At 39.5% G+C, this 12,604-nt stretch overlaps 1 protein-coding gene across 1 annotated transcript in view; it reads right to left on the minus strand.

Moving 5' to 3' along the window:
• Positions 1–12,604, minus strand: part of LOC121281871 (peroxisome proliferator-activated receptor delta-like) — a 91,311-nt gene that overhangs the window by 46,532 nt on the left and 32,175 nt on the right. The window contains exon 3 of the mRNA XM_041194960.1: positions 9,685–9,833. Within this exon, the coding sequence (XP_041050894.1) occupies positions 9,685–9,833 (149 nt within the window). The remainder of the gene's footprint in view (positions 1–9,684; positions 9,834–12,604) is intronic.

The raw sequence follows: 12,604 nt of genomic DNA on the forward strand, positions 1-12,604 counted from the left end.
TGGGAAAAATTGGCAGAGGTAGCTACGAGAAAGAATTCATAGAGTGTAATCGGGACAGTTTCCTAGAGCAATATGTTGTGGATCCAACCAGGGATCAGACTATTTTGGATCTGGCAATGTGTAATGAGGCAGGTTTAATAAATGATCTCAGAGTAAAAGATCCCCTAGGAAACAGTGACCATAACATAATGGAATTCAGCATTCAGTTTGAGAGTGAGAAAATTAGTTTGGAAACAACTGTGCTAAACTTAAATAAGGGTAATTACAAAGGAATGAGGGCAGTGTTGGCTGGAGTGGACTGGGAAAGGAGTTTAGCAGAAAAGACGGTTGATGAACAATGGCAGATGTTTAGGAAAATAGTTAATGACTTACAACAAAGATATATCCCAGTGAGGAAGAACAAATGTAGGAAGGGGGTAAACCAACCATGGTTAACCAAGGAAGTTAAGGGTAGTATCAAAGTGAAAGAAAAACATACAATGTGGCAAATCACAAAGGATTAATAAGCCAAAGGGTTGGGAAAGTTTTAAAAACCAACAGAAGCTGACCAAAAAAAATAAAGAGGGACAAAATAAACTTTGAGGGCAAACTAGCAAGTAATATGAAAACGGCCGTAACAGCTTCTTTAAATATATAAAAAGGAAGACAGAGGCCAAAGTCAATATAGGCCCCTTACAGAATGAGGCTGGAGAAATAATAATGGTGAACCAGGAAATTGAGGAGTTGAATACTTTGCATTAGTCTTCACAGTAGAAGACACTAACAGCATACTAAAAATACTAAATAATCATGGGGCAAAAGGTGAGGGGGGAGGGTGGGAAAATAAATATAATAACTATCACTAGAGGAAAAGTACTAGGAACACTAATGTGGCTAAAGGCCAATAGGTCCCCTGGACCTGATGGGTTGCCTCCTAGGATATTAAAGGAAATAGCTGTAGAGATAGTGGTTGCACTGATAGTAATCTTCCAAGAATTCTAAGATTCTGGAAAAGTCTCAGAGGATTGGAAAACTGCCAATGTAACACCCTTATTCAAAACGGAAGGGAGACAAAAAACAGGTAACTATAGGCCAGTTAGCTTATCAGTCATTAGGAAAATGTTGGAATCTATTATAAAGGATGTAATAGCAGAGCATTTAGAAATGCATAATATAATCAAGCAGAGTCAGCATGGCTTCATGAAGGGGAAATCAAGCCTCACAAATTTATTAGAATTCTTTGAGGAACTAACAAGCAGGGTAGATATAGGTGAACCAGTAGATGTAATATATTTGGATTTCCAAAAAACGTTCAATAAGGTATCGCACAAGGCTACTTAATAAGATAAGAGCCCATGGTGTTGGGGGTAGTATATTAGCATGGATAGAGGATTAGCTAACTAATAGAAGACAGAGTTGGGATCCAGGGTGGGGCGGGGAGGGCATTTCAGAATGACAACCTGTGCCACAGGAGTCAGTGCTGGGGGGCAGAATTATTTACAATATATATTAATGGCTTGGATGAAGGAAATGAATATACTAATCACCAAGTTTGTGGATGACCCAAAAATAGTGGGAAGACAAGTGGTGAGGATGACAGTCTACAGGGGGATATAAACAGGTTAAGTGAGTGAGCAAAAACTTGGCAGATGGAATATAATGTGGCAAAGTGTGAGGTTATGCACTTCGGCAGAAAGAATAGAGGAGCTGAATATTACTTAAATGGAGATAGACTGAAGAAAGCTGTAGCACAGAGGGATTTGGGAGTCCTCATACATGAATCACAAAAAGCTAGCATACAAGTTCAGCAGGTATTAGGTAAGGCATATGGAATGTTGGCCTTTATTTCAAAGGGAATGGAATATAAAAATAGGGAAGTCTTGCTAAAACTATACAAGGCACTAGTTGGACCACACCTAGAATGCTGTGAACAGCTTTGGTTCCTCTTTCTAAGGAAAGAGATACTGGCATTAGAGGCAGTCCAGAGAAGGTTCACTTGGTTCATCCTGGGTATGGAGGGATTTTCTTATAAGGAGAGGTTAAATAGGTTGGACATGTAGTCATCGGAGTTTAGAAGAATGAGAGAAACATATAAGATTCTTAGGGGGCTTGACAGGGTGGATGCTGAGAGGTTGTTTCCCCTTATGGGAGAGGTCTAGGACCAGAGGGCATAACCTCAGAGTGAAGGTTCGCCCATTTAAGACAGAGGAGGAGGAGGAGGAGCAATTTCTTCTCAGAGGGTTGTTAATCTGTGGAATTCTTTACCACAGAGGGCTGTAGAGGCTGGGTCATTAAGTATATTCAAGGCTGAGGCAGACAGATTTTTAATCAGTTAAGGGAATCAAGGGCTATGGGGAAAAGGCCGGAAAGTGGAGTTGAGAATTAGCAGGTCAGCCATGATCTCATTGAATGATGGAGCAGACTCAATGGGCCGAATGGCCTACTTCTGTTCCTACATCTTACGGTCTTATGGGAGTCTTTGAAATCCAAGGAAAATGGTCGAGGCAACGGAACAGTATAGCAATGTGAGTAAAGGCAAGCAGAATGGGACAGAAAGAGACAAAGTTTAACAAAAATTATACATCAGTGAATAAGGTAATTGCAGGGAATAGAAATTTTAAAAAATGAAATTGAAGGTTCCTTATCTGAATGCACAAACCACCTGCAATAAGATGGATGAACTAATGGCATAAAAAGAAGTAAATAATTTAGTCCTAATCACCATCACAGAAACATAGTTACAAGGGGATCATGGTTGGGAAATAAATTTTCCAGGGTACACAATATTTCAGAAAGACAGGCAGAATGGCAAAGGAGGAGTGGTAATCCTGACATTAAAGGGTGGCATAAAGATATCAGTGAGAAAGGATCTGGCCTCTGAAGATCATGAAGTAGAATCTGTATGGGTGGAAATTAGGGATAGCAAGATTCAGAAAACACTGGTGGGAGTAGTTTATAGGTCCCCTAATAGTAGTTATATTATTTAATGCTCTGTTCAATAGTAAATTATTGGAGCTTGTAAAAAAGGCAACATAATAATTGTGGGGGACCTTCATCTTCATATAGACTGGAGCAATCAAATTGGCAAGATGAGTTTGTAGAATGTTGTGTGACAGTTTCTTGGAGCAATACTTTGTGGAACCAACTAGAGAATCAGTCTAGTGTAAAACATTGTCTCCTACCTTGCAAAGCTCAGAAAAAAGTTATTTGGATCGCTCTTACTGATGTTTATAATCCATCTTCCGACTGCACTATTATTTTTTGTAATACTCATTTATATTAACTACTTTTGTTCAAAGAACAATCCTCTCACTGCTGGGGTGTCATTTCACAATCAAAAGTCACCCTCTTGACATCTCCAAAAGGAATTTCTATTTATTCTTCAGACTAAACTAATTCAATAGTGGCCTGATCCATTAAACACTTCCAGCAGGGATGACTGGAAAATGATCAATAATGCGTAACTGACCTGATTTTCCTCTCTCTTACCAGAGAAAGTGAAGCCAATTAAAGCACTCTTAATCACTACACAGCTGAACTCTGTACAGTACAGGCGATCTGTGATTAAATCTATCTGGCCTGTGTGTCTCACTTGCTAAATAAATAAACATGCTGAGCAACCTGTCCTAATTCACTTTGAAATGACTCTGGTCATTGCTACTTATAGTAATACAGTGAGGAGCTGGATACATAAAAGTGAATTTGAGCAGTTGGCTCACTAAGTTTATACATGTTTTCTTCTCGTGGTCTTCCTATTGCTCCTCTCTCTACCTCAGTAATAAACGTCTTGAATCTGATAAAAATCTGCTCTGTTAACTGTTCTGCATTAAGCACTGAAATTGAAGTTATACCCAAATGTCAGTCTGAAACCTGTCCAGAGTGAAACAGAAGCGAAAACTAAAGGCTTTGTGTTCTTAATCAGCTTCCATTGGGCACCTGTTATATGATTATTCGCATAAACTACTGATCCACTTAGTATTTGTGTGATTATAAATACAATTAACTATTGAAATAAATTTTACTCTGAGCAAGCAAACCAATAAGAGTCACCAGTCTTCTTACTCAGACTTAAATAAATGGCCATTTAAGTCGAACTCTTTGAGAATTCTCCAGTCTGTAAATAAAATTGACTGATAAGCAGTCTTTACTATTTAACCCAACTGTCCATGAAAATCAGGAAGGGGTGAAATATAAGCTGGTTTAAGGGTTGGGGGGGGGGGGGTGTGGTTGTAGGGACAAACAAGCAGTGATAGAAGCAGATCATCAAAAGATGTCACAGACAACAGAACAAAAGAACACATAGGTGTCGAAGTTGGTGATATTATCTAAACGAATGTGCTAATTAAGAATGGGTGGTAGGGCACTCAAGGTATAGCTCTACTGGGGGTGGGGGGAGCATAAAAGATTTAAAAATATTTAAAAATAATGGAAATAGGTGGGAAAAAGAAAAATCTATATAATTTATTGGAAAAAAAACAAAAGGAAGGGGGAAGAAACAGCAAGGGGGTGGGGATGGAGGAGGGAGGTCAAGACCTAAAGTTGTTGAATTCAATATTCAGTCTGGAAGGCTGTAAAGTGCCTAGTCGGAAGATGAGGTGTTGTTCCTCCAGTTTGCGTTGGACTTCACTGGAACAATGCAGCAAGCCAAGGACAGACATGTGGGCAAGAGAGCAGAGCGGAGTGTTGAAATGGCAAGCGCCAGTGGGCGACCGCTTTGCAGAACACCTGCGGTCTGTTCGCAAGAATGACCCAAACCTCCCTGTCGCTTGCCATTTCAACACTCCACCCTGCTCTCTTGCCCACATGTCTGTCCTTTGATTGCTGCATTGTTCCAGTGAAGTCCAACGCAAACTGGAGGAACAACACCTCATCTTCCGACTAGGCACTTTACAGCCTTCCGGACTGAATATTGAATTCAACAACTTTAGGTCTTGACCTCCCTCCTCCATCCCCACCCCTTTCTGTTTCTTCCCCCTTCCTTTTGTTTTTTTTCCAATAAATTATATAGATTTTTCTTTTTCCCACCTATTTCTATTATTTTAAAATATTTTTAAATCTTTTATGCTCCCCCCACCCCCACTAGAGCTATACCTTGAGCGCACTACCACCCATTCTTAATTAGCACATTCGTTTAGATAATATCACGAACTTCGACACCTATGTGTTCTTTTGTTCTGTTGTCTGTGACATCTTTTGATGATCTGCTTCTATCACTGCTTGTTTGTCCCTACAACCACACTACCCCCCTCCACTTCTCTCCCCCCACCCCACCACCCCGCCCCCACCCTTAAACCAGCTTATATTTCACCCCTTCCTGGGATTCACCTAGTTCTGTCGAAGGGTCATGAGGACTCGAAACGTCAACTCTTTTCTTCTCCGCCGATGCTGCCAGACCTGCTGAGTTTTTCCAGGTAATTCTGTTTTTGTTTTGGATTTCCAGCATCCGCAGTTTTTTGTTTTTATGTCCATGAAAATACCTACTTGCAATTTAACTTGTTAAAACAACCAAGATAAAAATTCAACTGAGGGACACAATGAGAGAACAAGACTAACAGAATAGTAAATTAACAAGCTTGTAAAACATCGCCAGATGCTTCACATATACATGGGAAAAACAGACTCAAGTAGTCAATAAGATACAAAAATGAAATAGTGTGGATGCTGGAAATTGGAAACAGAAACAGAAAATGCTGGAAATACTCAGGTCAGGACCAAAAGCTTAACAGAAGACGTAGGTTTCAAAGAGTATCTGAAAGGAGGAATAGAAGATGGAGATATAGGGACTTTAGCGGAGGGAGGGATATTCAGAGTTTCAAGGAGAGTACATAAAATTCATTCAGATTCTATGGTCTCTTTGGTGTTGCAAGGAATTTTCCCTCCCTTTTGCCCCCTCCCCCTCTTTCCTCCTGAGGCTGTTGAATAGTTGGAATGCAGATCACCACCCACTAATCACTTGAAGCAGCTGTTGTTCATATCAAAGCTTGGCAAGTGAATTACAACAAGCTACTCAACCATGCAGTTCATCACAGCTGAGTCTAGTTTTGTTTCCTATTTCAGGGGTGCAAAGGCATGGTTAATCACCAACAGTCCCAATTTCTGCTCCAGCTGAGATTGGGGGTCAAACCTAGAATCTTCCTGGTCAACATGTTACCCAAATTGCTGTCTGCTGGTGCTTTCAGCCTACTTAAACAGTATAATGCTTATAATCACCTTTCATTTTTCACGTCAAGAATCTACAATATCTAGGGTCAGTTGGCTGAACTAAGCAGAAAATATGACATAGATTAAATTAAAGGCAGGCAAAGAAGGCGAAGCCAAGTCAGCATTTTCAAAGCAAACAGTTTGCTCAAGGCACTTTACAACTGCCGTGTCCCGTAATTGCTTTATTTCATTTGAAAGTGCTTCTCAAAATAATTAACAAGAAAGAAAAGTGATCAAGTTAACTTGCTGGCAGAGATTCAGCAGCATTCCCAAGTCATTTTTACTTTTTAAAAAATTCATTCATTGGATGTAGCTGGACCAGCATTTATTGCCCATCCCTAAGTGTCCTTGAGAAGGCAGTGGTGAGCTGTCTTCTCAAACTGCTGCAGTCCATGTGGTGTAGGTATACCCACAGTGCTGTTGGGGAGAATGTTCCAGGATTTTGACCAAGGGTTAGTAAAAGAATGGCAATATTTCCAATTATGGATTAACAAACAAGATATCCTTTCCTTATATGCATTCTCCTTCTGTATATTCTGAATCACTCAGATTTCAGCAAGTTTCACTAACTGAGGGATCCATCTCCTGAAAAAATCCCTGCAAAACATTCTTCAAATAGGTGAGACAAAACCTTGTGTCTAATTAAAGAGCACATTCTATACAGGTAACACAATACCTATTTTAAGTATAGGTTTGGAGACATTATCCATGGAACTCATCATACCTACATCTTTAATTTTGATAGTATTTCTACCCATCACAGCAGAAGGGTTGGGGTTAGCTTTAGTCCCATCTCCATGCAAAGCACTACCTGAGGATGAATAAATGATTGCCTCTCAGCCCTGCTAGTGCCACTTCTGACACAGACACTGGAAGCTGTAGTGAGTACCAGATGAAGAATTTCTCACTTGCAATAATATCTGGGTACAAGGACTAAGTGTCATTTTTAAGGGAGGGAAAACATTAGCTGTTTGATCTAAGTTTATCTAACCAAGCTATATGAGTATAAATAAGCCATTAAGCAATTTCTGTACACTGAAATTTAACTTTACAATTCCAATATTCATAGACAAGATACAAAGCTTTACACCATTCTGCTCAACACAATCTCTTTTTATTACTATATGCTGTAATCTCACCAGTTCAGAATGCTTGGGAACAAGTCATTTCTGGAGTTTGGAATTTTCTGGATTTTTGAATGACATTAGGATGCCTAATTACAAGTGTGCAGGTATACTTACCTTAAAACAAAAAAGTGATAAAACATTATAAAGCAGTAATAAAAACTGTTTTAATTATTCAAATACTATATAGCTTGCTCCCAAAGTACTGCGCTAAAATAGTGCTGTTGACATTGAGGGAATGCTCTGGCCCACTCAAAAACTTTCCGGAAAACTTGATGTTTCCAAAACATAGATTTCTGGACTACGTAAGAACATAAGAAATAGGAGCAGGAATAGGCCATTCGGACCCTCAAGCCTGCCACGCCATTAAATAGGAACATGGCTGATCTGCCCCAGGCCTCAACTCCTCTTTCATGCCAACTCCTCATAGTCCTCAACTCCCCAATATTTCAAAAATTTATCTACCTCCTCTTTAAATACTTTCAGTGATCTAGCTTCCACAGTTCTCTGAGGTAGGGAATTCCAGACATTCACTAGCTTCCGAGAAGAAATTCCTCTGCATCTCAGTTTCACATGAGGGTCCCCTTATTTTGTAACTATGTCCCGTAGTTCGAGATTCCCCCACTAGTGGAAACATCTTCTCAACATCTGCCCTGTCAAGCCCCCTCAGAATCTTGTATGTTTCAATTCAATCACCCCTCATTCTTCTAAACTCTAATGAATAAAGGCCTAACCTGTTTAGCTATTCTTGATAAGTCAACTCCTTCATCCCAGGAATCAGCCTAGTGAATCTCTTTTGAGCTGCCTCCAATGCCAGTATATATTTTCTTAAATATAGGCACCAAACTGTACACAGTACTCCAGATGCAGCCTCACCAACACCTGTACAGCTGTAACAAGACATCCCTATTTTTAAACTCCAACCCCCTAGCAAAAGGGCAAAATTCCATTTGCCTTCTTAATTACTTGTTGCATCTGCATGCTAACTTTTTGTGTTTCATGCACAAGAACACCCCGATCCCTCAGTGCTGCACTATTTTTGGAGTCTCTCTCAATTTAAATGATAGTCTGCCTTTTGATTCTTCCTACCAAAGTGCATGACCTCACACTTTCCGACATTAAACTCCATCTGCCAAGTTTTTGCCTACTCACTCAACCTATCTTTAGCATCTTGCAGATTCCTTATGTCCTCATCACAACATGCCTTCCTATTTTTTTTTAACGGCAGCAAATTTGGATAGATTACACTCTGACCCCTCCTCCAAGTCATTAATAGAGTTAGTAAATAATTGAGGCCTTAGGACTGATCCTTGTGGCACTCCACTAGTTACATCTTTCCAATCTGAAAAAGACCCATTAATCCCGACTCTCTGCCTTATGTGTGTTAACCAATCCTCAATCCATGCTAATACATTACCCCCAATACCGTGGGCTCCCACCTTGTGCAATAACCTTTTACGTGGCACTTCATTGAATGCCTTCTGGAAATCCAAATACACTACATCTACCGGTTCCCCTTTAGCAACTCTGCTTGTTATACGCACTGGATCCTCTCCAGAGGATATGTCAACAATATGTAAAATAATTTAATATTATTTTTGGTTTCTGTTGAATTGAGGATATTTCCATTTCTTTCCCTTCCTTGACTTGCTCCCAACCTCTGCCATTTGAGTTAACTTCAAGGTGTATGGATAATATTTTGGGATCACCCTCAGCCTTCCGTCCGTCTACAAGGAGTAATATCTACTATTCTTCACTGATGGTAAGGCCAAGATTGAGAACTCAGTCTTGTAGAAAAGCCTAGGCATATTCAGATGTTGCACATAATTTGTACAAGGGCCAAGCTGATAGAGTGATATGTAATGAATTGATGTGAAATTGAAAAGAAATTGAAACAAAGCATAATATAAAATACTTACTGAAGCTTTGCTTACAAAATACCTAAAATCTAGTTGGGGTATCGACTTATTTACTTGTATGATTTTCAATTATGAAGATATTTAAACAATAGAAGAGTTTCCTCCTGACAATTCAGGATTTGTGTTAAAAATTAAATTAATTATAAGCAATGTAGATAACAAATTAAAAAGTTCAGCTAAAAGACTTTAATTTCAATCATCTGAATTAAGCATTTTTGAATTAAGGGTAGACGCAAGTGTTCAAAGTGCATATATCATATAACAAAATATCAGAAAGCAATAAAGGGTAGCTGACTTTTACCTGAAGCCATCTAGTAATCTTATCTTTTAACTAATTTGCACATTAATGCAGCATCAGAAGTGCAAAGCAAGTTTCAGTCTTTATACATGTTATCATAAAATGTAAGGGAACATTTCTACAACAGCATGTTACATTTTAAGGACGTAATGTAGCACAGTACCTTACAACCCTCACACGCATGTACACCATAATGGAAGCCTGAAGCCTTATCACCACATATTCGGCATTCAACATTCACTCCAGAGGTGGTGGCCTCCTCATTAGTAACTTTGGATTGTACAACTGATGGACTTGCAGCTTCCATTGCATCTGAGAAGGAAATCCAAATGGTTACAAAAAAAAAATGTTCAAAATTTTACAACTATTACATAGAGGAGTAAGAGATGCCCTGGTTTAATTTAGAGGTAGTTGTCATGAATGTGTAGTATAGATTTTTAGGGACAACTGTTCGAAAAGCACGTTTGCTAAAAAAATTCTTTTTAGAACTGTTCAGAAAAGGAATGGACCGACAACTTGGTGCCTTTCAGTGTTGGTTCCAAAACCTTATCAAACTACTTATCTCAAGAAGGATCACAAAAAGCATTATTCAATGTGTTAAAAACAAAAAACTGCGGATGCTGGAAATCCAAAACAGAAACAAAATTACCTGGAAAAACTCAGCAGGTCTGGCAGCATCGGCGGAGAAGAAAAGAGTTGACGTTTCGAGTCCTCATGACCCTTCAACAGAACTAGGTGAATCCAAGGAAGAGGTGAAATATAAGCTGGTTTAAGGTGTGTATGTGGGGAGGGGGGGGTGGGGTTGGGTGGGGGGAGAGAAGTGGAGGGGGTTGGTGTGGTTGTAGGGACAAGCAAGCAGTGATAGAAGCAGATCATCAAAAGATGTCACAGACAACAGAACAAAAGAACACATAGGTGTTGAAGTTGGTGATATTATCTAAACGAATGTGCTAAGAATGGATGGTAGGGCACTCAAGGAGGAACAACACCTCATCTTCCGACTTGGCACTTTACAGCCTTCCGGACTGAATATTGAATTCAATAACTTTAGGTGTTGAACTCCCTCCTACATCCCCACCCCCTTTCTGTTTCTTCCCCCTTCCTTTTGTTTTTTCCAATAAATTATATAGATTTTTCTTTTCCCACCTATTTCCATTATTTTAAAATATTTTTAAATCTTTTATGCTCCCCCCACCCCCAGTAGAGCTATACCTTGAGTGCCCTACCATCCATTCTTAATTAGCACATTCGTTTAGATATCACCAACTTCAACACCTATGTGTTCTTTTGTTCTGTTGTCTGTGACATCTTTTGATGATCTGCTTCTATCACTGCTTGCTTGTCCCTACAACCACACCACCCCACTCCACTTCTCTCCCCCCACCCAAACCCCCCCTCCCCCCACACACACCTTAAACCAACTTATATTTCACCCCTTCCTTGGATTCAACTAGTTCTGTTGAAGGGTCATGAGGACTCGAAACATCAACTCTTTTCTTCTCCGCCGATGCTGCCAGACCTGCTGAATTATTCAACGTGTGTTCCACAAGTATGAACAAGATCCATCCACTTGCCAGTCTTCCTTCAGGACAAAGACAATTAGCTGATAAGGGCCTTAATGAAAAGCTCAAAACAACTCCAGATGGGAGAAAGGCTGTTTGAATGGCCAATACCTAATATGGAAGCATGATCCGTCAGTTTGGGAACAGCCATCTTTGAGTTTCATACTATAAGACAAGGCTGGAAGTTGCCTAAACAGAGAACAATCTTTAACATCATGAGACACACCCCTTGAATCAGAAACTGCTTCTCAACAGGGAGAGATGGAGGAAGGTTTCCAGAATTGCTATCAGACTGCTGTACTAATTGAAGCTACCAAGGACCATCACCTGCACTACAGTAAAAGTGAAAACAGGCGCCTTCACTCACTTCACTTTCATGACCTGTTCTGCTTGTTGAGTCCACCTACAACGGCAAACTCCAACTCTTCAACTACAGAAGCCATCGCAGCTGCTAAACTGAACCTCAAGTTTCAATGCCTTCAATCATTGGGCCTACAACAATATTTCACAGAGGCTGACTTGAAAGCTCATCTTTAAATATCTCTTTTTCTTTATCTGCATTTTAATCTTTGTATCTATATTTTAGTTAATAGCTTTATCACTTTTTTCTTAAGTAACATTCCAGCTGTAGTTTTGTAATAAATTAACCTTTACCTTGTTTAAGACTAAAGCTTGTATGCTGGGTTATTTTTTATAGATTGAATTTTTCAAAGTAAAGTAGGTCTACAAACACACATACAGATTCTCAGACCACTTTTACGTGGTTGTGACAATCGTCAAATATTGTACGGATTGTTGCCTTCAAACAGAAAAATGATAAGCTTTCCTCTTAATTGAACTGAATTTTTAAAGCATTGACTTTTAACTTTAAATCATGCTATTTTCTAAAATTTGTTATGGTTGCAGGGGTAAGGTGCTTCTACACAAGGGAAAGGGGGAAGCCAAAAAAATTCAGATACTGACACATTACTACAGGTAGTGTCTCAAATCCAGCTATCCGAAAACTGGAGATTTTTATAAGCCATCATACATAAATCTTAATAGGTATTTAATAAGTAAAATAACTTACTGGAACAATTTGGCTCGTTGCTACATTGGCACAATGGTGCACTGAGCTAAATATTGGCTTTGCGCGATCTGTTCCTGCGCTGTGAGTGGTCTGAGCGACCCTTGACCCACCCGACCCAGCTTGGCCCGATCCACCTGACCCGACCTGTCAGTCTTACCTACCTTAGTATTTAATTTTTTTTCAAACATTATTTCTTCACTGTTAGATATTCTTAAAGAACCTTATTCACTTGATTTCATGTGTCGAAAAATTGAATTAAGGTTCCAATTTTTTTTCCGAAAAGCAGCAAAATCCAAAATCCGGTACAGACTCTGTCCTGACGTTGCCAGTTTTGAGACACTGTACCTGGAGGAACATAGGTACAGTAGTAGGCCATTTAGCCTCTTGAGCCTGTTCTGCCACTCAATTACATCATAGTCGATCTGCAGCCCAACTCTATGTACCTGCCTCTT

The sequence above is a fragment of the Carcharodon carcharias genome, chromosome 9 (assembly GCF_017639515.1).
Source record: "Carcharodon carcharias isolate sCarCar2 chromosome 9, sCarCar2.pri, whole genome shotgun sequence".
Lineage (NCBI taxonomy): Eukaryota > Metazoa > Chordata > Chondrichthyes > Lamniformes > Lamnidae > Carcharodon > Carcharodon carcharias.